Source organism: Leptonychotes weddellii, chromosome 8 (assembly GCF_054177405.1).
Source record: "Leptonychotes weddellii isolate Sample4059 chromosome 8, ASM5417740v2, whole genome shotgun sequence".
In the NCBI taxonomy this organism is placed as follows: domain Eukaryota; kingdom Metazoa; phylum Chordata; class Mammalia; order Carnivora; family Phocidae; genus Leptonychotes; species Leptonychotes weddellii.
Genome location: NC_138376.1, coordinates 50967768 through 50993984, shown reverse-complemented (window position 1 = coordinate 50993984; position 26217 = coordinate 50967768). Strand labels below are relative to the sequence as shown.

General features: G+C 35.8%; 1 protein-coding gene and 1 long non-coding RNA gene across 6 annotated transcripts in view; one reads left to right on the top strand and one right to left on the bottom strand.

Moving 5' to 3' along the window:
* The window catches only part of LOC145723025 (uncharacterized), a 63074-nt gene that overhangs the window by 33726 nt on the left and 3131 nt on the right, over positions 1-26217 (top strand). Inside the window, exon 3 of the long non-coding RNA XR_014147739.1 lies at positions 26005-26088. This is a non-coding gene — a long non-coding RNA (uncharacterized LOC145723025). The remainder of the gene's footprint in view (positions 1-26004; positions 26089-26217) is intronic.
* ADGRB3 (adhesion G protein-coupled receptor B3) overlaps positions 14150-26217 on the bottom strand; it is a 700248-nt gene continuing 688180 nt past the window's right edge. For all 5 annotated transcript variants that reach the window (XM_081828473.1, XM_081828476.1, XM_081828477.1 and 2 more), the window contains 2 exons: positions 23461-23565; positions 14150-15149 (listed from right to left, as the gene is read on the bottom strand). In XM_081828473.1, the coding sequence (XP_081684599.1) occupies positions 14961-15149; positions 23461-23565 (294 nt within the window). In that variant the 3' untranslated portion in view covers positions 14150-14960. The remainder of the gene's footprint in view (positions 15150-23460; positions 23566-26217) is intronic.

Below are 26217 nucleotides of genomic sequence, written 5' to 3'. Positions count from 1 at the left end.
TTTGTGAATTGAGCAAATCATGACACAAGTCCCCTTCACTCTTGGCAATCACAGCTCCAGGTATTCTATATGGCTTCATATGGATCAAACACCCAGGACACAGGTGTGTGTGGACTCCAGGGCTGAAGCAAAGCAGGAATTTGAACCAATGTGCCAGAATTTTTTTTAACCTTTAATTATCCTTTAACTTTTTAAAAATATCTTTCTGTAGTATATTATAATTCAGAAACAATTTTCTTATCAGCATGTTTTCCTTCTTATTTTTTCAAATACTTGAGTGATGATAAGGGGAACTTGGGTACATGGCATGGAAAGTTTTTTTCTAAAATAAGTAGTGAAGCTAGCATTTTGAGTTAATTAACGTATTTGTTTTCTTTTGGAAATTGGGGAATTAAATTTGGGCCCACACTTATCATAAAATTGTGGTCAAACAATATCTATGAAGTTCTAACTTCAACCATTTGCTGAAAAGCAACTTGCCAAATGAAGACCACATTTTGTAAAGGGCAAATTTTTCTTAATGTTTTGCCAGAGAACTAAATTACTTTGTGATAGTTATCTATTCTCACATACTCAGTGCTGTTAACAGTGACATTATACTCACAGTATCTGAATACAATCCCTGTTCCACCTTAATAATTTAATTCAAATATCTGTCTTCTTTGTAAACTTCAAACATTCAGTTATGGTAAAAAAAAATTCTATTATCTGAAAATCTTTTGAAGTGTTCCAGAAAAGTCTAGAATGCAGGTAAAGTGGTATGTTTTCTATATGGAAGGAGTGAGATTGAAGCTATCTTAATAATTATTATTACATGGTTAGATAACATTTTTAAAAGTCCTCACCAGCTTTCATTGTGGGACAGTAGAGAACTGAAGGGAATTTTCCATATTACTTTAGCAGTTCAAGGTCCAATAAGTCTACTTATAGATGTATTTTCAAGTAAATATTGGCAAATTTTTCATTTTGTACAATGTTCTTTTTCTAAAGAATAAGTGATCCTTGTACTTCTTTTAGAAATAATGGACCAAACTCTGAGGTCATTAAAACAGGATATTGCTGCATACTTTGCAAATGTTCCATTGTGTGTGGAGAACCTAGGGTTAACCACTGCACTGGAGAAGCTTTTCTAGAATGTTCCCAGACTTGAAATGGTAGGCAAGGTGAGGCTCAGGCTCAGGGTTAGGAAAGGTTTGGAGATTGCTGTTAAGACCCTGCTGAGTGTCAAAGCTCTGCAGAGGAGAAAGTCAAATTAGGCCAGGCCCAATTCAGCAGGAGCTGACTTTAGGTAAAAAATAGTCATTTACTGAACGCTATTACTTTATGTTAGAAAAACCGATTTGAGAAGCCAGATTCAACTTGGAATTAAAGGGAGAAAAGACCTTTTATAGATAAGGCAAAATAAATAAGTGACTATACCTTACAAGAGTTTGTGTATCTTCTTACCAACCAATATTAGAGATATATTTCACTTCAAATTCTTCCCTTTGACATCCCAAAATACCCTTTTAGTTTTACTGATTACATCAGGAAATGAGTCTCCAAGCTGATAATCTACTTTTTAATAACTTGGCCTTAATTGCTTTTGTTATCCTAGTGAGAAAAGAAAAAGATTTCTTTATTCTCAGAAAAAGGAGTAAATTATTGCTGCTGGTGTGTTTTTGTACTGGGCCAGGTCAATCCTACTGTATATTTCAATACCTCTTACACTCCCTGGAGAAAGAAAGCATTTTTATATGACATTTCCTATCATATTATGTAACTAGGTTTTGTTACCAAAACAGCAATGGACTCCATCCTGTATTCTGTGATGTGGTATGCAATGATGGACAGAAAATGCTAACTTTCTTCTCTTTTCTTTCAATAGAGTTTGGGAACATTCATGATTTCACTTTCATTAAAAACAAAAATTTGCCTTCTTTGTCATAGATTAATTGACTATATAATCATGGGTTTATTTCTGGGATCTCTATTCTGTTCCATTGATCTATGTGTCTATTTTTGTGCCAGTAATATACTGTTATGATTACTACAGCTTTGCAGTATATCTTGAAATCTGGTATTGTGATACCTCCAGTTTTGTTCTTCTTTCTCAGGGCTGCTTGGCTATTCAGGGTTTTCTGTGTTTCCATATAAATTTTAGTATTATTTGTTCTGGTTTTGTGAAAAATGCTATTGGTATTTTGATAGAGATTGTACTGAATCTGTACATTAATTTGGGTGATACGGACATCTTAACAATATTTATTCTTCCAGTCCATGAGCATGGAATATCTTTCCATTTTTGTCATCTTTGGTTTCTTTCATCAGTGTTTTATAGTTTTCAGAGTATAGGTCTTTCACCTCTTTGGTTAAGTTTATTTTTTTTTTTTAAGATTTTTATTTATTTGAAAGAGAGAGAGACAGAGAGAGAGCACAAGCCGGGGGAGCAGCAGGTAGAGGGAGAAGCAGACTCCTTGCTCAGCAGGGAGCCTGATGTGGGGCTCCATCCCAGGGTCCTGGGATCATGACCTGAGCCGAAGGCAGACACTTAACCAACTGAGCCACCCTGGTGGCCCACCCCCAGATATTTTATTCCTTGTGGTGCAGTTATAAATGAGATTGTTTTCTTAATTTCTGTTTCTGCTACTTCATTATTACTGTATAGAAACGTTATTGATTTCTGGGTATTTTGTATCCTACAAATTTCCTTAATTCATTTATTACTTCTAGTAGTTTTTTGGTGGAGTCTTTAGGATTTTCTATGTATGGTATCATGTTGTCTGCAAATAGTGATAGTTTAACCTCTTTTTACCAATATGGATGCCTATTATTTCTTTTTCTTGACTGATTGCTGTGGCTAGGACTTACAGTACTATGTAGAATAAACATGGTGAGAGTGGACGTCCTTGTCTTGTTCCTCCTCTTAGAAGAAAAGCTCTCAGTTTTTCACCATTGAGTATGATGTTAGCTGTTGGTTTTTCATATATGGCCTTTATTAAGTTGAGGTATATTTCTTCTAATCCCACTTTAAGGGTTGTTGTCATGAATGGATGTTGAATCTTGTCAAATGCTTTTTCTGCATCTATTGAGATTATCATATGATTTTTTCCTTTGTTTTGTTGATGTGGTATATATAATGGGACAGATGGTAGCTATACTTGTGAACATAGCATAATGTATAAACTTGTCAAATCACTAAGTTGTACACCTGATACTAATGTAACATTGTATGTTAACTATACTCAAATTTAAAACAAACTCAATTTGCTAAAAATGTTGTTAAAGCAGAAAATGTTGTAAATTTTCAAAGGCTTCCTTAACAAATAGTAAAATGAGGCATGAACTTCTCCCCTCAAACAGAAGCATGGAACACTTTTATATCATTTACAAGGCATGGGCTGGTAATAAGGTGGCATCCAGGAAGAGGGATTCATGTTCCAGAAACTTTTGCCATGAAATACATGGCTTCTTTACAGACATATATTTTCCCAACATTATCTTCATGTATTTTGCTAATATGAATAATCCCAGTATTCTACATTTTCTGAGTCAAAATCTTTCACTGGAATCACAGATTCTTTAGGTTAGAGTAGACCTCAAGACATCAGATTCAACACTCTCTCCTTCAGGTAGTAAGATTATTAACAGTCCTACTTTGCTGTCCTACTTCCTATACAACTAGAAAAATAATTATATCCATGGACAAATGCCTCCTCCTGCTTTTTCTCTTCTTCTTTTCTTCTCCTCTGCCACATTTTCTAATCCAATAGATTCTCATCTCTTAACCATAAGTAATCAGGACAGTTGTTCCTTTGGACCTCTGGGAATAGTTAGCATTTGTTTTTACCACCAGTCAATACCTGAAGCTGAATGAACCCTTGAAGATAAAGAATGTTACTCTTAATCTTTATCAGTACTTTGGTAAAATATAAATATGGGTTTTAAGCAGATTAAAAAACAGCATTAGTTTCTCTAGTTAACAATATTTCTGTGGTACCATAAATATATTTCCCCCATGATTTTATACCATTTACTGGAGATCCAACTTTCCCTAGACACATAGGTAAAAAACCTGTATTGGAAAAAAAAATTAAGCTTCATTGTTCATAGCAACAACTGGAACACAACTGGAAAACTCCTGGAAACCAGTCTTTACAAAGTACCCTGTAGCTGAATAACCCTGTTGGTCTCTCCATATCTCATCTGCATCTTATCTACTATTCTTTCCCTTTCAAAGTCTGCCATGCCCTGCCATTTACTCAACTATTTAAAATGCTTCTTGGCCTTTCTTTTTTGCACAGTGTTTCCCCCAAGTAATAGATGCTTTATAATCCCCATGAGTCTTAAATGCTTCTGGCTAGCAGAGAAGCACACATTTGCTTCCTTGTCTGCCAAGTTGCTTTTTACATATGCCTTTTGTATTTCTCTCAGTTTACCTATCAGTTCTCATTTTCATTCTTTCTCCCTTTCACCTTCTCCCTGACCCTCTTTCTCTCTGCTCCCCCATCCACCAACTGCTAAAAATAATGATCATGTTTTTAATCTATTTATTCCTGAAAAAAAGTGATCACCATACAGAGTAGTAAATTGATATTCATTCTCTAATTTATATTTTTGAACGCTTCTTTTCCACTTGACTTTTTATAAATTTTTTTATCAGCAGAAAAACTTTGACGTGTAGAAATTTGAAATACCTGGGCTTATGTAAGTGTAAATTGAAACTTAGGAAAAAGGGAGTCATTTCTAAATGGCTTCAATTTCTGCATATGTGGTTGTGAGTAAGAAGTAGAATGGATTGCTCAGCCTCCTATGCCCTCAACATAGCAAGGATTTCTGGGGCAGCCCTTGCTTGACCAGAAGGTATATGAATATATACAATTTTGCCAGAATATGATGCAGAACTAGGCAGATGCCTGTAAATGCCTACTAGATTTTCTTAGATGAATAAAGGAAGCAAGATTTCTTCTAACAAAATAATTTTCAAAGATTTTTCTTTCTGAGTGTCAAATGATAAATCCTGAAAAATATCTACCATGCTAGAATTGTAACATTGGAAGTTAATTATACTAATTAAAAGAGGGTCAGGAAGGTCTCTGCACAGCTGTGGTGAAGTGAAGCATTTGAAATTGTGGACAAGGGATAGCATCCGGCTATATAAACACATGGTTGTCATAATGTCGATGTCAACAGAAAAGATGTGCAACTTCAGCTCTGAGATGTCCCAGAAAACATGTCGGGTAAACACAGGCAGAGGGTCTCTGCTTGGGTTCCTCAGAAATCTGAATACAATGTGGTTATTAACAATTTCTTGGCTATTCCACAAAAGCACTTATAGAATTATTTTAAAAAATATACAAAACCATCTCTAGGATATGATTCTCTTCTGATACCTTCATAAAAATGATTCAGAAAAAAGACCACAACCCTAATTACAATTCGAGTGTTTTTAAAAGCCTAATAAGGTTTTTCATTAGATCAATGATGTTGATCAAAGAAACTGTGCTGATGACAAATGCCTGGTTCCTGTTCAGGAGGCCATAGAATGGATTTCTGTGAAGGGCTCTCTATTTGCTGCCAAACTTGGCAGGCATAGAGGTCATTTTGGACTGTTCCTCTGTGCTTTTTGGTGGCAAAAGAAAAGCACTCAGCCCACACTGAGCGTGGTGTTCCATCCCAAGCTCCACTCTATGTCATTCAGGCTCAGTACAGTTTCATATGCACCTTCGTGTTTCCTTCTTTAAGGTAGTTTGGCAAATGAGCTTCCCAGCAAATGAGGACCCAGAGCAGTAAAAAAGTGCTATGATAGTATGATAGTAATTGGGGAGCTTCAATACAAAGCCTGGTTAAGTGGCAGGCTATAGCTTCCCACCTCCCCATGAGGAAAAGTGGGTCCAGTGGTCACCTGTCTGATGAATGATCAAGAATGAGATTGTGCAAATAAAGTGCTCTATCCCAAGTCTCCCATCAAATGGGCCATTTGATATGGCTTATCTGTCTGGAGGTTGGGTCCAAGGAACACTGGAAGTCAAAAGGAAATGGATAGTAGACAGAAAGCTGGCTACACTCCCAAATCCTGTTTTAAAACAGAGCAAAGAAAAGTCCTCAGTAGAACAGCTTCATGGTGGAGCTTATCTGTTCAGAGTGATTTTGGGGAAGGGTGGGAGCTGAATCTGTCTTCTGAAGTGATAAGATGGCTGGATTCTGAGGGAGGAGGAGGCCCTGCCATGAATTCGCTCCATTCTTGATTCTGCTTTCCTGATCCTTGGGTCACTGGGAAAGTTAGGCAGCAAAAGGTCACTTCCTTCCAGTGCTCAATTTCCCTCTGCTCCCATGAAAGGGAAAATGGGAAAAGAGCCACCATGTAAAAGCCCTGGACCATTCCCAGGCCCTCCATCCAGGCTCAGACATGAGAATCACTGAGAATGTATTTAGCACTTCTTATTTAAAGACATTAGATGGTCAGAATTTGTACTGAAATATATCTAAAGCTATTCAAATTAGTTTGGTTATATAATTCAAATGACAACTATGCATTATAAATCTGTAACGATAGGAAATTATATGTGTAAATATACCTGGCCAATTTGACATTTGTATCATCACAATTATTAATCCGGCCCTGGGTTAATGCTGAAGAAAATTATTGGCATAATTATTATAAGAACAACATGCTACTCCTCCCATAATTAGAAATATTAGTTCCTAGACATTTTGTCCAAAATTCATGACAGTTTGCTATGGGGAAAATGTCATAAGTCTGGTCTTCCTGGGCCACTAATCAAGAGAATTCTAGTAAGTTTTGGACACACAGCTAATCTTCCTTTGATAGTTGTTATGCTCTTTTTCACTTTGACGGGAATTCTATGAGAGGAAAAAACATAAACCCTGAGACTATTTGTAGCTTTTATTTACCTTTATGATTCTCTGGCTAATGATGCTTATATATAACCTATGTCTTAATTTTACCTTGAGAGTCAAAATTCATGGTAATTGTCTCTCCAAAGCTCAGAGAATTTACAGTGGGACAAAACCAGTCTGTGTCCTAGCTCCTTCTTCACATTAATGACTTGATACCACTTCCTTACCATCTCTCCTCCCCAACTTACAGAACAGAAAGACATAATTAATCTCCTGTAGTACCCTCTCATAATATGACTTTATGGTCATGAAATAATATGGCCGTAAATGATATGTCAACCTCTGAAGTGATCATTATCTGCAAGCATGACTTTCACTGCACAATTTCAAAGCCCTAATTGCAATTTTTTAGTAAATATATAATTGACTCATTAATACTAATTTGTTACCTTGGGTTATATTTTGAAGCCAGTTTATCCTATAAGAATCACTGGAAAATTAAATCACTTCAAAGTTAGATTTTCCATACATACCAAACTTTAGAAAATACTTTAATGAACATAATATGGTTCAATAATCAATTGATAATATTCTCTAAACAAAAGTCATCTTTTTGATGCCCCATGATGTAGAACTTTGGGATCTCAGCCTCTCATATGTCCTTGTGTTGAACCAAACCTAACTCTGTGTTCTGAGCAAGTTCTTGGTGGTTCTTCTTCAGTACTATTCTGTGTGAGGGGGAGTGGTCCTCTGGATACCCATCCTTCTCTCCTTCATCCTACAGATCTGCCCTTATATCATCCCAGATACTTGCCAGCGAGTTTAAACTTGAACTTTCTACTGCCAAAAAACTATTCAGTTTTCAGCAGAATTATTCAGAGCTTAGACTGGGCCTAAACTGTGGGGATGAATCTTGGCTTTGCCATTTACTGCCTTGTGTGAAATTGGCAAAGTTATGGACCTCAGTTTCTTTATTTGTAAAATGGAAATAATGATAGAACTTGCTTTATAGGCTAATTCTGAGAATTAAATGAATATTTATAAATATTTATAAAGTTTCATAAGCACTCAGAAAAGCTTAAAATTATTACCAAAACCTCTGTTTTGAGAAATCATATTCATGGGTAATTTCTTGAAGTACAATGTTCTCCTTTTCTTTTCTTTCTTTCTTTTTTTTATTCAGCCAGATCATGGGATAGCTTTGTACTTAAGCACAGTGTTTTGACTCTTGAAAAAATGTTTTTGGTGATTGTATTTGGGTATTAAGTATTTACTTGTATTAGGGTTCTCCAAAGAAGCAGAACCAATAGGATGTATGTGTATATGTGTGTGTATGTGTGTGTATGTGTGTGTGTGTGTACACATAGATTTAAGGAATTGAGTCATGTGATTGTGGGTCTGGCAAGTCTGAAATCTGGAGGGCAGGCTAGCAGCTGAAGACCCATTGAAAAGTTGATGTTGCAGCTCTAGTCTGAAGATAGTATGGAGGAAGAATTTCTTCTTCCTTGGGGAACGTCAGCCTTTTCCTCTGAAGGCCTCATTTTGTGAGGCTCACCACCCACATTACGGAGTGTAATCTGCTTTACTCAAAGTCTACTGAGTTAAATGTTAATCTCACCTACAAAATACTTCACAATGACACCTACATTGGCGTTTGACCAATATCTGATACTGTGGTCTAAAATCAAGTTGAGATATAAATTAACCATCACATTACAGTTCAACAAAGGACATAAGAAATACCTTTGTTGAGCTCAGAGGTTTTATAAGGATGTTGTTGATAAAGAATTCTATATGTAATTCAGCATGAGGTTTTGTGAGAGGCACTTCTTGGTCTTCTGCTTCTGTAGAGGAAATGTTGGCTTTTATCTTACGCACACTACAAACTATGTAACTAATTGCAGTTTCTATGTGTACATTAGTTATTGGGAAGCTCAGAGCCATCATTTGGCACAGCTCCAGACAGGAGTCTAGGACCTTGAGGCATACATTTCAGGTACTAAATTAGTCTCTGTGTCACCTGGATTGTCTTTGTTCATTTTAAGTAATTTATTTATTAATTTATTTATATCAGTTCTTTTCCAAATATTCCCATTACATGCTCTTTCTTTTCCTTATAAATCTATCAAGTTTTTGTAATTGTTTGTTGGTCTGTATGTCTCCAAAGATGCTAAGTCCCTTGAAAATAGGGACCAAATTTTGTTTGCTGTTGAATCATCACCTCCTAATACAATATCTAGATGGTGACTGGTTCTAAATAAGTATTTGTTGAATACTGTATATATTTTTATAAACACCTTGACTCTACTTCAGAATAAAGCACAATATACTTACTACCTAAAATTATTTTCCAGTGTCTATATAAAATACTCTGAATTTTAGAAATGAAATTCCAGATTTAAGAGAAAAAGAGATACTAGGTAATGCTAGGCATTCATCTGGAAAGTTGACAAAACTCTGAACTGGTTAAAAGAATAGGAATTGAAATTCTGACCTTCAATTCCAATCTTTGTGACTCTTTTCTTTGGTTGAAAACTACTTATTAAAAGCGAGCTGGCCCTCTTACTGGAGTTTCGTGGTTTTGGTGAGGAGGAAGTTGTACTCAAAAGACCCCTCAAAAGCCTTTTACGCCTTTTATATAGGTGGTTGCTATCAGAAGAATCATTTTCACCATGAATTGTTTGTCTTTATGTAAGAAAAGCTAGATGTATCTGGCCAGGTGTTTTGAGGTGATTCCAGGGGGTTAAATTCATAGATGCATCTTATCAATTTAGCTGGTTTTCAGGTGTTAATCTATTAGTTTACCTGTGACCAAGAAGGTCAAAATATTCCCCTCAGCTTAACTTCAGACAGTTGGCTTCTTCACTCTAGGCCCCTGGCCTCTGTGACTAGCAAGTTGTATGGTATGAACGTACAGGCAGGAATCCAAACCAAGAGAGGATTGGTAAACTCAGATTAAAGAAAATTAAATGTTGTCTAGCTTAGAATATTTACCATTTTCACTTTGGAATTATTTTTTTTTTAAAGCTTTTATTTATTTATTTGAGAGAGAGAATGAGATAGAGAGAGCATGAGAGCGGGGAGGGTCAGAGGGAGAAGCAGACTCCCCGCCGAGCAGGGAGCCCGATGTGGGACCCGATCCTGGGACTCCAGGATCATGACCTGAGCCGAAGGCAGTTGCTTAACCAACTGAGCCACCCAGGCGCCCGGAATTATTTTTGTTTAAAGAGTTATAGCTTTGTTGGGGCACCTGGGTGGCTCAGTTGGTTGAGCATTTGACTCCGTTTTGGCTCAGGTCATGATCTCAGGGTCCTGCGATTGAGCCCTGCATGAGATTCCGTGCTCAGTGGGAATCTGCTTGAGGATTTTTTCTCTCTCTCCTTGCTCACATGCTCTCTCTCAGATGAATAGATAAATCTTAAAAAAAAAAAGAGGCATAGCTATTGTTTAATACTAAAAAATCCTTTCTATTAATCACTGCTGGCTGAACATTAATTTTTGAAAAAGTCTTCTCATTCCAGTAGGCTTAGTTTCTTCCCCTATGACAGTGCTGAATTTTACCTGAGCCCTATGCCCTTGGAAAACAGCAATAGTCAGGAAATCCCCGCACCCTTTCGAGTTCTAGGAAACAACTTACTGCAAAGGAACCACCCTTCTGACCTTGGATAAGACTCTCAGGTGAACCTCTTGTATACTTATGACAAAGTCAGACACAGACCCTTGAAATTCCTATCCTTTGTCTCAGAAATTCTTAAGTGAATGGTTTGTCCCCACTGACCAATCTGAACAAAATACTTGCTAACTTAACTTCACCAAACTTCAGTTAGGTGTCTTGCTTTCCCCAGGCCTCTGAACTCTGGCCCATCCTTGAGTTTAAACAAGTATTGGGAGATTAGCTAAGCACTGGAAGGTTGAACAATCTCCCCTAACCATCTCTCCCAGAGTTGGCTGGCTACAAAGACACTTCCTGTTCAACCACTCGCTCAGACCTTTGCTCACCTCACTCTCCCACACCCGATTCTTTCTAGTCTTGTTGACTCTTCCCTATGAAAGAAAAGCCCTTTCTGCCTGGCATCTGGGATGCTTGTAGATTTTATAGTTGGAGGTTTCTTCCTATTGCAATAGTCCTTTTGCCCCATTGCTACAGTTTTTCAAATGAAGTCTCTCCTTACCTACGTCTGGATTTTTTTGACCCCTGAATATAATTGCCGTTTTCATTGGCTGACAAAATTTCTTCTATCTCTAACATTAGAGTTCTCAGTTCTGCTGTTACTACCCCAGCTATGAATTGAACTATAGAAGTGTGTCAGGGGAAGATAGATGATTTTGTTATCATAGAAAACTTTGTGCAGATTGACATGCTGGAGACATATTTCTTTTCATATTCTTCAATGAAGTAATATAAATTTGTAGAATTTAATGAGTTGATTTTGACATAGATAACAAAAAACCTAAAATTTGTAAACATTTTCTAAGAAGCTGAGAATGATTTAAAATTTGCAATCTAAATTTTCTGAAGCAGTGATTTACTGACTGCAACTTTTTAAAATTGTGGCTGTATGTTTTTAGAGTGTCTGAAGCCAATCTGAAAATTCAGGTTGGCCTCTCTCTTCTGTCTCCTGTTGCATATGTGCAAGTAATCACAAAACTAGTGAAACAGCAATTACATTTGAAGAGGATTTGAAAGGTAAAGTGGTGCAAATAGAATCACACAATGCACAATAGACCAAATCTATTTAAAATCACTTGCTATTTTGATCAGCCATGCTTTTCTGCTACAATTAGCTACTGTCCTCACCACCCCCATGGCAGCTGAAGATGCATGTTTTCAGTTTTATGCCTCTACTACTAGGCTGAAAAACATCTCCATGGAATTTGTGGTTATTTGATTTGGGGACTTAATAAACTAGAAGGAACAGTAGAAACTTCATGGTATCATGGGAATGACCCCAGAGTAGAAGTAAGAGGATGGGGGCTCTAATATTGGGTCTGTCATTTACTTATGGTGATCTTAGATTGCTTAACCTCTTCTGAGTCTCCATTTCTGTAGGATAATTCCTGCCTCATGTGGTAATCTTGAGGGCAAAAAGACAATATAGGGTAATAAGAGCTTATAATATTTAAATATTATTACTTTCACATTGGTATTTTCCATCTTTAGTAGACTGTGAGCTCCCTAAAACAGAGGCCCTATATTCTCCTAACAAGTAAATACGTAATAGTTATTCAATAAACACTTTTGAATGTGTGACTTGCTGTGAATGCATGACTATAAGCAATACTAAAATAAATTCCACGAATAATTCAACAAACATTTATTGTGTGAACATTATTGTGCTAGGTCCCTTAAGAGATACAAAAATGGATCAGACATGAATCCTGCCCTCCAGGCACTTACAGTCCACCAGAGGATATCAGAAATGTGTATAAATAACAAGGTAGAAGTTTTTTTTAAAAGTCCTAAGAGAGGTACAGAAGCATTGCCATAAGAGTTCACAGGAGAAATTACTTCTAGCTTGGAAAATCATGAAAAACTTCATGAAGATGAAATACGAGGTGGACCTTGAAGCATAGATAAAATTTAGATGTGGGGGGAGGGGAAGGACTACCAGTCCAAGGGCACAAAGTTCTTGGCAGGTTGTGAGTGCAGTGGGCTCAGAGAGAGCTGCCCAGGACTGTTTGTTAGAGGGGATGGCTGCAAGTCAGCTTTGGCAGAGTACGAGTATGTTCATGTGCAGAGGAAACTTGTTAAGAAGTGGACTAAAATGAGAGCTTCTCTGAAATTATGATTCCTTGGTACTTATTGACCTGCCTGCATTGTTTTCCTTATAGATTAAAAAACAAATGAAAAGCACCACTACAACTTGGCATCCCTCTTAGAGTAACAAAAATGTTATCCCCTAACAAACATTTTCAAGTATGCAATTTCTGCTTAGCTTTCATATAATAATCTGATATTTACTAGAACTAGAGAAAAATAGTGAAAAAAATAGATTTTATTTTATGGCAGTGACTATTGTAGTTTTACAAGAAATATTAGTCTAATATATTGAATTTGGTTTTTAAACATAGAATTTGTTTTCAAATATATGCTTATTGAGGGTTTTTTTTTTTTTTCCAGTCAAGATTTTACAGTTTGAAATGGGAAACTGCCTACATGGTTTTCATTCACTCTATAGGTTACTGAGATGGAGCTAAGCATCTGTATATATATGTATATGTGTATATATATATATATATACACACATACATATGTAGCTGTATATATATATTCATGCATATACATACATATATGCATATGTATGTACTTAGATACATGGATATTGAAAGAGAAATTTACTCAATATTCCTATCACCAGAAAGTCATCTTATAAATTTAAAACATTTAATATTACAATTACATTATAATTAGCATGAAATTTATTCTATAGAAAAATCACTCCTTAGTTATGTTATATTCTGATGTTGCTTTTATTTTTAAAATCTGGTTAAAAATATATTTTTAACATCTTTACATTGAGAACATTGTAAATATCTGACAGTTCAGCCTGAGCTGGGCGGTTTTTAAGGCTCTAGCTTCGTGGTGCACTTGAGCGAGCATTGAAGCACCTTTGTTTCTGCCTGGACTCATGGCCTGCAGGGCTGGGTCCCCCAGGTCATGGGTGGCCGGAGCCAGCTCACTTGAGTTTCTGACAGACCACACAAGACCATGCAGCTTAGGTTTAACAACAAAACTAATTTAAATAAACATTCTAGGAGTTTTGAAGACCCTAATCTCCTTTCCACTCCCTATACTTCCCTTAGATTGAAAGATGCAATCGTACCATCCATTAAAAGGATGACAAAATTGCTGAAATCCTTTGCACCGTGTTTCCTTTAGTGAGGCTTTGAGAAAGTAGGAGACATCACTGGTGTGGCTTTCCACTACAGAGGGCGCTAGGGACCAGCTCACCTCAGACTTCCCACTTTTCACACCAGAGAGAAAGCATCTACCAAATAATACATCCACTCCCCTTTTCCTTCTGCTACAGAATATACAGAGAAGATTTTTTAAAAAATCCTGAATAAAGTTCATTTTTTTTATATGCTATGAAGAACTATAGTACAAGAAGTTTTGTGAAACATGCAATGGACTGCATTACTTATAATAAATAAACATTTTCCCTGTATTATTTTTTGTATGGCAACTTACTGTTTTCTACTAGTAGTTGTCTTTTTGCCACAAGATAGAAAAAAAACCATAATATTTATGTAAGACTATGATGGCAGATTTCTGACCAGCCCCATTTACACATTACATTGTTCCAAAGGATGCTTGAGTAGAAAATACAGAAGCACTATACAAACCTACTATTACATTTGAGAAATCATTAGCCTCAAAGGAGTAATAATGGTATGCTATTAAAACTGTGAATACATTTTCAGTATCTGTATTGAAAAAAAAACTTAATATGTAAATTTCTGTTCAACAAATCCAAAATAAAATGCACTAAAAAACTGATATGTAGACAAAAGTTTATTTACACCATACAACATTTTAAATATTTTATACACAGTTGCAGCAGAGAAAGCTACTCAGAGCTTTCTAGAGAAAACTGCAATAATAAAGATGTGAAATATATTATTCATATAAAAGTGAGATTATTACTTTATTGCATTTAAAGCAATGAAGAATGTAGCTCAACAAACATTCATTTAATGACAAAAACTTTGCTTTTATATTATAAAGTAAAAAGTGTAGTAATGGCCAAACAGACTGTTATAAACTTTAAAAACTGCATAAATATATACATTGTGCTTCATGGTGAAGTTTTTTGAAAACTAAACCATATGAAGCGGTTACAACATGAATCGTTGCTTGAGGTTTATCTATAAAGATTACCTTACAAATCCATTCCACGGATACTTACAACACAGGATGGTCAGAACTGTACACCTGGTCCTCTCTCCACTAGCCTGACTAGTGAGAAGTTACCATATGCAAACACCACTGACATTTGGCACATGAAGGTCCTGACATAGGATAGTCACATGGTCCAGATAGAATTGTCAGGCTTCCCAAGTCTTAAGTGTCAGTGCAATAAATTGTTTTATATCCACCTCAGTCCATTTTGATTTTGCTAAACTTCTGTTTGAAAGTCACCCTCTTGCACGTCCAGAGGCAAATTCAGACACTTCTCCCATTCTGCTGGCCTCAGTTCCAAAGCATCCTTTGCCTCTGTATCTAAGACATTGATTGTGGTGTAATGTTGGTATTCACTGGGGTTTTTGAAAGTGTCCCATGGATTCTTGTTTGGTGCTGGGTTTTCCTGTTGAGAAGAGAGGGGAAGAGAGTCATTATTTGATGACGAGGATTACTGCTTGTTGAAGTTCCCAGGAAGAGAGCATGTTTGTGACCTTAATCGAGTTTATATGATTCAGAGATGATTTGAAATTGTGGCCAGCTGCAGGAAATGGTTTTGATTTTAGTTTTCTTTCATTGAACAAACTGATGAACACCTTCTTTATGTTATCCTAAAGTTTTCCAGCAATCAAAGGAATTGAATAATTTATGGAAGGCAAAGTAGATGATGTTTTGTTTTGGGTACCTTGTGAAATGTCAGTATAGCTATCTCAGGTAGAAAGGAGTGTTCCTGCTAAGATAAATGTAGAAAATTGAAGTATTTTGGCAGAATCTTTGGTGAGATAAAATTTGAAGGTATGTAATGGGGCATGTTATGTAATAATAAAAACAGTCCCCAAACGGGCCATATTTCATAAAACTGAATTTCATTAACTTTGCTTAGTTTTTAAGAAATTATCCTTTTTAGAACATTAAAATGCTACTATGTCCCTTGCATAATCTATTTTTTCCCTGCTGTATATTCCCAACAATTTTCTACGTATTTGGGCCGCACATTAACTTAGCAAAAATCATTCTTCCCTTCAAAGAGCACAGCTTTTTGGAAAATATATCTAGCAATATAAGGTTTTAAAGTATGTTTACCGGCCAGCATTCCTTATATTCCTTAGTATATACCCTCTTACTACTTGAGATTTAAGATCTGCCTAGTTATTATTCCACCCAGACCTTCCATGTTGTAGGGGCTCAATAAATATGAGTTGACATTATTCAAAGTTTCTATAGCCTGATACTTTGCTAAGATTTAGCAGTGAACTTTTTATTTTAAAAAGTGTTTAAAGATTTCTGTAAAATGAGGGAATTTGAATGGAATAGACTATGCTGAGTAACATCAAAGAACAAGAAGGAAATCATGACTAAATTCTCCTTAGAACAAATTAAACTAAAACACTTAAACTATAATTGCTGAATGTGTCCTTTATCTCTTCCCCTTCACCCTAAATTCTAGCCTTCAACTGCTTATAATTAATTAGTTGGGGAAATGTAAAACAGATACTGCAATTATTATCTGGGTTCCATTGAAAATAATAAAAATCACTCTCAAGTATAGATAAAAAGAGACAACCTATAGAAATACATACCATAACTAGAAATTAAATTGTTAAAATCCTCAATACGTTAGATGTTTTTAACACTTATTAGCCTTAATCATGAGGATATACAAGAAAACAATAGCTAAAAGTTAAGACGTGATAAGATTTTAACCTTTAGGATATATGCAGGGGATTAATTCTGATTTAGTCTAATATCCTAAAGTCTTATGAACTATATAGTCTTGTAACTCTTCCCCGCCTTCCTTGCTCCCTTCGACTAATATTTATCAGCTGCTCTGTGTTGGGCATATTAGGCACTAGGGAGGATAAAGTGATGAATCAAAGATGAAAAGCCAACATGGTTCACTAGGAAGCGTAAGATTTAAAGCCTGATGTATACAGGTCCAAATTCCAGTTGCTCCATTTTATATGAACGTAACTGAGCAATTTACTTGATTTCTATGAACCTCAACTTTAATATTTGCAAAACAGAGAACTATGCTTTGTATTGTGGGCCAAAGGAACTGGCAAAATATGCAGATTACCTACATTATGGGGTTGCAAAAATAAAGTTACGGGGCCTAGCATAACACCTAGTATTTAATAAATGGTCACTATGTAGTAATCATACTTATTATGAAGGTGTTTATAGTTAAATGAAGGTTTAAATATATAGTTATATCTGTGTCTATAATCTAGGAAAAGTGCTGATGGGGGTACAGACAAGGGTGGAGATAAGGCTTCCTTTTATGGAAGGCATATAAACCTTTCTGAGAAAAGTGATATTAGAATAGTCATAGAAGAATGAGCTTGGTCATAAAGACGTGTGATTGGAGGCTGGGTGGCTGAACAGGCAGGCATACTGAGAAGTAAAAATCCAGAGAGCATGCAGATGGCACAAGTCTGAGAAAAGTAACCAGTTTATTTTAGTTGGAGTGAAAAAGAATAGAATAAATAGGCAGAAGGTGAATTGAAAGCCAGATCATAAGGGACATTGTATGCCAGGCCACTCAATTTGGAATTTATTTTGTAGGCAATGGGGAATGGTTGAAGATTTCAGGGCACTACAGTGACCTGAATCATTAATCACTGATTCAAAGGTTCACTGGTGTGAATTCTGCTGCATCAAGCTATGGAGAGGATTTATCCATCTTAGACAAAGGCTGTGTGTCTTAAAGGAGCTTTCTGGGAATCCTTAGTCTGAAAAAGTTGAATTAGTTCAGTCCTAAAAGGATTCAGGACATGTAAATTATTTGTTCATTTGCTTTGAAAATAGGAGTTTCATTATGTTTGGAACAGATGTGATTTTCAATTTATATTTTGAAGATCAAGCATCATGGATCCATGAACTAAAATGGCCAATTTTAAACTTCATCAGAATGTCTAGATCCTAATTTCACAGTATTACTGCCAGTATATGACTGACTGAATTTCTGAGAGGTTATATAATTAATAAGGTTGGCTTTCTTGTTCATCTTCTCTGGCCTCCCATGGTATTCCCAGTAGTACTGTGGTTCTTGCCCTTGTTCATAAATGTCTGGACACCCTTTAGGTCTGAGGCCCATGCTTCTTTAGTGATAAAGAACTACTGCACCTAGCAGTAGAACTCAGCCAAACAGAGTACCACATACACACACAAAAAACCAAAAAGTGAAAATTTAAGGGACCTATAGGACAACATTGAGTAAAACAATATTTAGGGGTCCCAGAAGGAGAGAGAAAGGGACAGAAAACTTACTTGAAAAAACAATGGCTGAAAATTCCTGGACCTGAAGAAGGAAACAGACCTATGGGTTGAGGGAGCATAGAGCTTTCTAAATAAGATATACCCAGAGAGATCCACACCAAGACACATTATAATTAAAATGTCAAAAGTTAAAGAGAAAATCTTAAAAGCAGCAGGAAAAAAAAAAAACACAACAAAAAAAAACAAAACTTGTTAGGTTTAAGGGAACCTCCGTATCAGCAGATTTTTCAGCAGAAACTTCAGGTTAGAAGGGAGTGGCATGATGTATTCAAAGTGCTAAAAGCAGAAATCCCAACGAAGAATATAAAAGTAGGAAAAATAATGACTACAACAAATAGTTATGGGATACACAAATTAAAAGATGTGAAATGTGACATCAAAAACATCAAATGTGGGGGGGGATTAAAATGTAGAATTTTAGAATGTGTGCAAACTTAACTTGCTATCAACTTAATATAGATTGGCATTTATGTAGGCTGAGATATATAAGCTTCATGATCACAACAATGTTAAGACCTATAGTAAATACATAAAAGTAAAGCAAAGCATCAAACCACAAGGGAAGGGAGCAAGAGAAGATAGAGAGTGGCTGGAGAGTTTAAAAAAAAAAAAAAAAGACACATATATATGCTGCCTATAAGAGACTCACCTCAGTTGTAAAGACACACACAGACTAAAACTGAAGGGATGATAACAGATGTTTCATACAAATGTAAACCAAGAGAAAGCTGGGTAGCTATACTTCAGTCAGACGAAATAGACTTTAAAACAAAGACTAATAGAAGACAATGAGCATTATGTAATGATAAAGGGATCAACCCAGCAAGAAGATATAAATTTGTAATTATGCACCCAATCTAGAAGCATATAAATGAATAAAGCATATATTAGCAGATGTAAAGGGAGAAATCGATAATGATACAATTACATTAGGGGGCTGTAATACCTCACTTACATCAAAGATAGATCATGCAGACAGAAAGTCGAACATTAGCCTTAAATGATACATTAAACCAGATGGATTTAATAGATATATAATGTCAAGACCACAGCTAACATTATACTCAGTGGTGAAAAGCTGAAAGCTTTTCCCCTAAGATCAAGAACAAGACAAAGATGCCCACTCTTGCCACTTTTATTCAATACAGTATTGGAAGTCCCAGCTGAAGCAATTAGGCAAGAAAAGGAAATAAATGAAAAAAAAAAAAAAAAGTAAAACTGTCCTATTTGTAAAGGACATAATTTTATGGGTAAAAAACCCTAAACACTCCTCCAAAAAATTGTTACAACCAATAAATTCAGTTAAGTTGCAGGATACAAAATCAATATACAAAAATCTTTTGTGTTGTGTCTAACAACAAACTATCAGAGAAATCAAGAAAACAATTTCATTTCCAATTATACCAAAAGGAATTTAGTATGTAGGAGTAAATTTAACCAACAAGGTAAAAGACTTATACATTAAAAACTACAAGAAATTGGTGAGAGATAATGAAGAAGACACAAATAAATGGAAAGATATACCACGTTCATGGGCTGGAAGAATTAATATTGTTCAAATGTCATATTACCCAAAGCAATCTATAGATTTGATACAATCCCTATCAAAGTAGCAATGGCAATTTTCACAGAAATAGAACAATTCTAAAATTTATATGGAACCAAGAAAGATCCCAAATAGCCAAAGCAATCTGGAGTAAGAAGAACAAAGCTGAAGATATCATGCTCCCTGTTTTCAAACTGTATCACAAAGCTATAGTAATCAAAACGGTATAGTATTGGCATAAAAACAGACTAATGGAACAATAAAGAGCCCATCACCCAGTTACCCCATCCCCCCCCACCTCCCTTTCCAAGGGCACATGATGTGATGAGCACTGGGTATTATACTGAACTGATGAATCACTGAACATTGTATCAAAAACCAATGATGTACTATACCTAAGCTAATTGAATTAAAAAAAAAAAAAGGCCCAGAAATAAACCCGTGCATATATGGTATATAAATTTAAAACAAAGGAGGCAAATCAAAACCACAATGAAATATCTCACACCTGTGAAAATGGCTATTATCAAAAAGACAAGAAATAAAAAGTGTTGGCAAGGATGTGGAGGAAGAGGAACCCTTGTGCACTGTTGGTGGCAATGTAAACTGGTGCAGCCACTGTGGAAAACAGTATGGAGGTTTCTAAACTAAAAATAGAACTATCATATGATCCAGCAATTCCACTTCTGGGTATTTATCTGTAGAAAATTAAAATACTGATTTGAAAAGACATATGCACCCCTATGTTCACAGCAGCATTATTTACATGGCCAAGATATGGAAACAACCAAAGTGTATGATTGATGGACAAATAGATAAAGAAGATGTGGTATATAGATATACAATGGAATACTACTCAGTCATAAAAAAGAATGAAATTTTGCCTTTCTTGTGACAACATGTAGAGAGACTAGAGGTTATTAGCTTATTATGAAATAAGTCAGACAAACACCATGTGATTTCACTTATATGTAGACTCTAAAAAACAAAACAAATGAAACAAAACAAAACTCAGAAGTGAAAAGAATAGATTAGTGGTTGCCAGCAGGGAGGGGGTTTTGTGGGGGGGGGATGGTGAAATGGGAGAAGGAGGTTGAAAGATATACACTTCTAAGACAAGTCATGGGGATGTAATATACAGAATGGGGACTATAGTCAACAATATTGTATATTACATAACTTTAGATACTGACAGGAGGAAACTAGATTAATTGGGTGATCATTTTGCAGCATATACAAATATCAAACCATAATTAATACTGTTATGTTAATTGTACCACAATAAAAAATTATAAATAAACTCAATATAAGCCAATATGCATGAAACTTCCAAAGATGCTAATTTGGTCTTAGGCTGTATATATAGAAATGGGATATTAGCTGAATATTAGAATTCAGGGCCACCTGGACCACTGCAAGGCCACCTGAGCATTTCCCATAGTTCATGGGTCTAGGAGCAGGCTAGCTGTTAATTCTGGACAGGTCTCTCTCTCCCTCTGTCCATCCTTTTCTCTTTTCCTCCTTCCCTCTATTCTGTCTTTCCTTCCTTCCTCTAACCTAGCAATACTGGGGACAAGGGAATGAGAATTTGTTTATTCTATATTCTAAAAGAGCAAGAATTTGGAGAAGCTCCTTGGGGGAAAGGGATCTTGATGGAGAAGAGTTTGTGAAACAAAGTCGGAATAAGAGAATTCTTTCAAAACTGCCTTTTCTTTGTAGTGTGATTTAGATGTTGTCCTGCCTGGAAGCAGGGAAAATGGACTAAATGGTCTTTTGGGTTCCCTTTGATTCCCAAAATTCTACATAATTACCATCATTTGCAGTGCTAGGCAGGTGTTTTGAGTTAGTAGCCAGAAAAAAAAGGAAAAGACTTTGAGATTTTTGTTTTGAAAATGTCTTTCTCTATCCAATCATGCGATTTTTCATTAGCAATGTGGCACACGAATTATGACTGAATTAAGGATAATGAACTCACTCACATGTTCATTATTAATCAAAACTGAATAAGGAACTCTTTTCTGTTCTCAGATATTTAGGACAATAGTCAAGCAGCAATGACAACTCTATCCTTCCCACTCCTAACCTCCCAAATGATAAATATTTATAAATCTTTTCTAGAAAAGGCGTGCTGCTGCAGAGATGTGGTGTAATTAGGAGGCTATTTTGGTTGTCAGGAAATGGAGATACAGATATTTGTGCCATTAATGATTTAATACCCAGACCATACAAGGGGAAATTACAATCATATTATAGCAGTCAGCCAGCTGTATCTGTTGCATAAGACTTTCAGATTTGTAAACATAACTCTATCCTTTTTTTTTTTTTTTTTAAACAAATGACGTTTCTTCAATTTTTTCAATGTTAGCTTTCAGTATTCCAAAATGAGTAGCTAATGTGTTTAGGTCTAACCTCAATGGTGCAATTCTCATTTGCCTGGTGAACTAAAAATTGACGGGCCAGTATTAGGAGGGGTAGATAAGAAAGAATCACTCACTACATGTAAGTGTCTTCTATTTGCCCAGTATTGTATTGATGATAACAAATAATGCATGATTCTCGCTGTAAGGAGGAAAATAGGTTAATATACACGTGAATTATTTACAGACCAATTAAGAGTTAAGGTCTATTGTGTTTCTTATAATCTTCCTTTAACAAACATAGACTGAACTACCAGAAACATTCTATAAATCAAGAGCAGCTACATACTGATAAAGTACCATGACCAGCACTGTACTAGTACTGAGAGGAGGACAGGCAAAAACAAAGGTACATAAAATCTTGGTCTTGATAAACTGATGTTACTAATCAGGAAGCTGGGACTTAGACTCACAACACACATATCCAAGGCTCATGAGAGTTAGAAGGTGATCAGAACCCCAGACGTTGGGAGGAGGGGGAGGGCTGCAAGGGTTTAAGGCAAAACAAGGGGACCATATTTGGAGTGAGGAACAGTTGAGTCAGATGGCAGTCCCAGCTCTATCTCTCATAGCTAGTCTCAGCTTCTTAACCTGTCATGTGCCCTACCTGCTTTGGAAAGTGTTATGAGAATCAAAGGAAGCATTTATTAATTACTGTTTTCTTTGTTCAAATTAGGAAAAATTGAGGTTTAGAAACCCGAGCTGGGTAACTTGCTCAAGATCAGATAGATCTTGGTTGAGTTTTGTATTCCTGATCCGGGGCCCTCACAAATAATTATGTAGCCTTCTCTGGAGCCACGCCTGCGTCATGTACATGGTAACTGCATACTATCATTTGATGAATTCCTATGCTAGGACTGTAGTAGTGTGAATGAATGAGAAGCAAATGGTCCAGTGAATAATCAAAGCCTCCAATGTTGAGGTTTCCCAAACTCTTGGGAAAAGAGTGTTTCCTAAAACTCTTCTCATAAAATAAATGAGTCTCCTGGAGACAAAAACCTAACACTTCAGTTTCAGGTAGTAGAGCATACATTCAAATGTATATATGTATGTATATATATGTTTATAAATATGCATACTATAAAGAAATATAGAATTATATTTTATGACCTCAAAATGTCATTCAAATGAAAATGGAAAAATTTAGTCATCTATTTAGGTATTTGAATTAACTGACTTTTAATGATGATGAAGGGGCCGGGTGAACCTAATACATTTTTGATATATAACTAATTCCAATTAAAGCTTATAACCGAGAGCATTTAAAACATGAATAAAAATGCTTAAAGAGTCTATCAATCCTAATTTGTTTCTTGGTATATTCCAAATACACTGCGGACCATTATTTGTTTTTTTCTATGTATGCCACTTCTGTGTTCACAAGACAATGAAAAGCTCCTGGAGGGTAAGGATAATGGCTGACGGCACACATCATTAGTGCGGCGCCAGGCACTGACGAAGCAACGCAGACTTACCATACTGCTTGTATTTGGTATATCCCGAAATCTGTCCAAAGTTTGAAATTTCTGATTCAGCTCCTGAAACAGTTCCATATGCCTCTTCCTTGTATGCATGACCTTCTGCAGAAGAGAATAGAACGGCTCTCATTTCTAATTTGATTTATACATTTTACAAAAAGGTTTAATTTTTCACTTTAATAAGGAAAATCAAGTTTGGCAGGAACCAGGAAGTCCCAAAAGACACCCAAAATGCAAATAAGCTGCATCTAATCCTTGTTTCATAGTCAGCACTTCTTGAACATGAAGAATTGGCTTTATTTCCACTTACGAGATTACCAAAAAAGTAGTTTTCTCTTGTGGGTGCATTAAAAATGTAGCAGTCATTCCTGTGTAAGATTTTCATCATTCAAAGTTAAAGTTGTTTTACAAAAATTGTTATAATATAAAAAAATGTTTAAAAACTTGGACTTGTAAAGCACCCAAGTCTCTCAGTGTTTGTCATGGGAAATATTACTTTTTTTATGTTTTATTTCCATAACACTAAAATCCTATCCGGCTGTACTAAAGGGGGAGCAAACGCTCAGGCACTACCATTTAAGGCTGACTCAAAGCACTAAAGTGTCTGAAATATATGTGAGATCTAGAATCTTACCCTTTCCATGAATAATGATTGAGCTTTGCAGAAGGAAAATCTGACCCATAGGTTTCATATATTTATTTACGAGATGGTACAGAATCTTAACAATTAGGGCTCAGAGCATAAATGTGTGTGGTTGATGAGCTTCTCAAATCACTGATACAAATATATTAACACTCTTCATCCTTGGTTACATCCTTTCCGCCCAACTTCATCATAACTCAACAAATAGAGTTCTAAATAAAAATGGCCTCAGGGTAGGGATCATGGGCTGAATCTTTTTCTATTACAGAACGTGTAACAGAGAAGATAATAAATCCCCTGTATTTACAAGTGTTATTTTAAAGGAGAAAACACCTTCCTCAGTTTTGATTTTTTAATTGTCAAAAATCAATATTTCAGTGATTTTCCACGATTGTGCCTCCATGTTTGTGCAAGATTTTATAGTATTTTAAAGCATGTGCTTCATAACTCACTATTTGCTCATGTGGGTTCATAGGTGTATTATATTCATGCCTAAGCTATGATTTGAACATTTGGCCTATTGTTTTAATTATCAAATATTTTCAAAAGTAAGGATTTGTTTTGGAAAAGAAATACATCTTTGGGGAAAGATCTATAATGCCTAATTTTCTTCTAAAAAGACACTTGAAGAGAACACGATCTCCTTGAGGAAAAAAAAGCAAGAGAAATGCAAATTAAATCTTTAACATATTTTAAAAAGCCTTATTCTCTGTTATGCCAAATTTAATTTCCTATATTTAATGAATCTGTGTTTAGGCAATACTTTGTTTAGCTAGTTTCTTCTATTTTCATTAGCCTACTTTTATGAGAGAATTCTGACATTTTAAGTCTTACTCTAACCAAATTATTTTCATCTTTGCTCCTCTTAGTTCTAGGAGTTGGCTGTTAAAGAATCAGGTGGTTGAGGATGAGAACATGGCAACATTACTCATGATGAGGACATGAAACATAGCAAGCAATTACAGAGCGATTAACTTCCCATCAGTTTTGGGGAGAGTACAGGAAACAGATTTGCAGGATTTACAGAGAAACACCAGGCAAACATAATTTGACTAGCAATGGCTGATGGAGATTTATGAGGGAGGATTTGCATAAGCAACTCAGGGAGGGATTTTGAGGACCACATAGCTGGCAAACATAACGAAATGCATTCTCTCTCTGGGAACTCAAATATTCCCATGCAGTACCAGGGTCTAAGACACTGATTAAAATACTGATTTGTGTTATAAGAAAAACCTTAAAAAAAAACAAAAACTATAGTCATCAGATATGAACTCTGGCTCTAACTTTCAAATAGTGTTTTTCATGATAATGAATCTTACCATGTAGTTATTTTTTGCTAGGGTGCAGGACTAAAGTCATGCTACTGACATTTCTCTAAAGATACTTCATTCTGTCAGCTAATACATATTCATGAGCGCCATATATTGTGCTAGATGCTGAAGTAACAGTGGTGTGCAAAATCACGTAGAGCTTCTCCCCTCTTATAGCTCAAGGTAGAATGGAGGACATAGGCATTAATCACATAAGAACTCAAATACACATTATTTTAGAACTGAGATAAGTAAAACAAATGGTGTGTCTACGTGAGTAAGTGATAGGGGAATTCACTAAGATAAATGCAAGTGAGGCAGATTTCCAAATTTTCACATACTTAAGTTGAAAATTCTCAAATCAGTTATTCCTCATTTGTTCTCTTCCATTTTCTAAAATTCAGAGAATTTCTGGTATAATTTTTAATCTTGTGCCCTTTCCTCAGTGAGATCATTCCTTTCCAAAGACAAGGAGCACATTCTCTGATAAGATAGTTGATGTTATTGGCATAGCTTCCTCATTTTAAGGTGGGCATGTGATGATTTTGTCTGTGCAGTCTCCATTTACCTTTCATCTTATGACAGGGTCCTGACTTTGCCTTGGGGAGTTATGCCTGCCAATGGCAGTGGAAATGTCAATGGAGGTCGTTATTGTCTACTGGCCAAAAGGTCAGTTTTTCCATATCCTTCCAACAAAGTTCTCTTTTGTTGGTAGTCAAAGTCACTCTCTGTCTTGTGCAACCAAATATTTCTATTGGATAAATCATGTTTAATGAAGCAAAGTATTAAATGTATCCC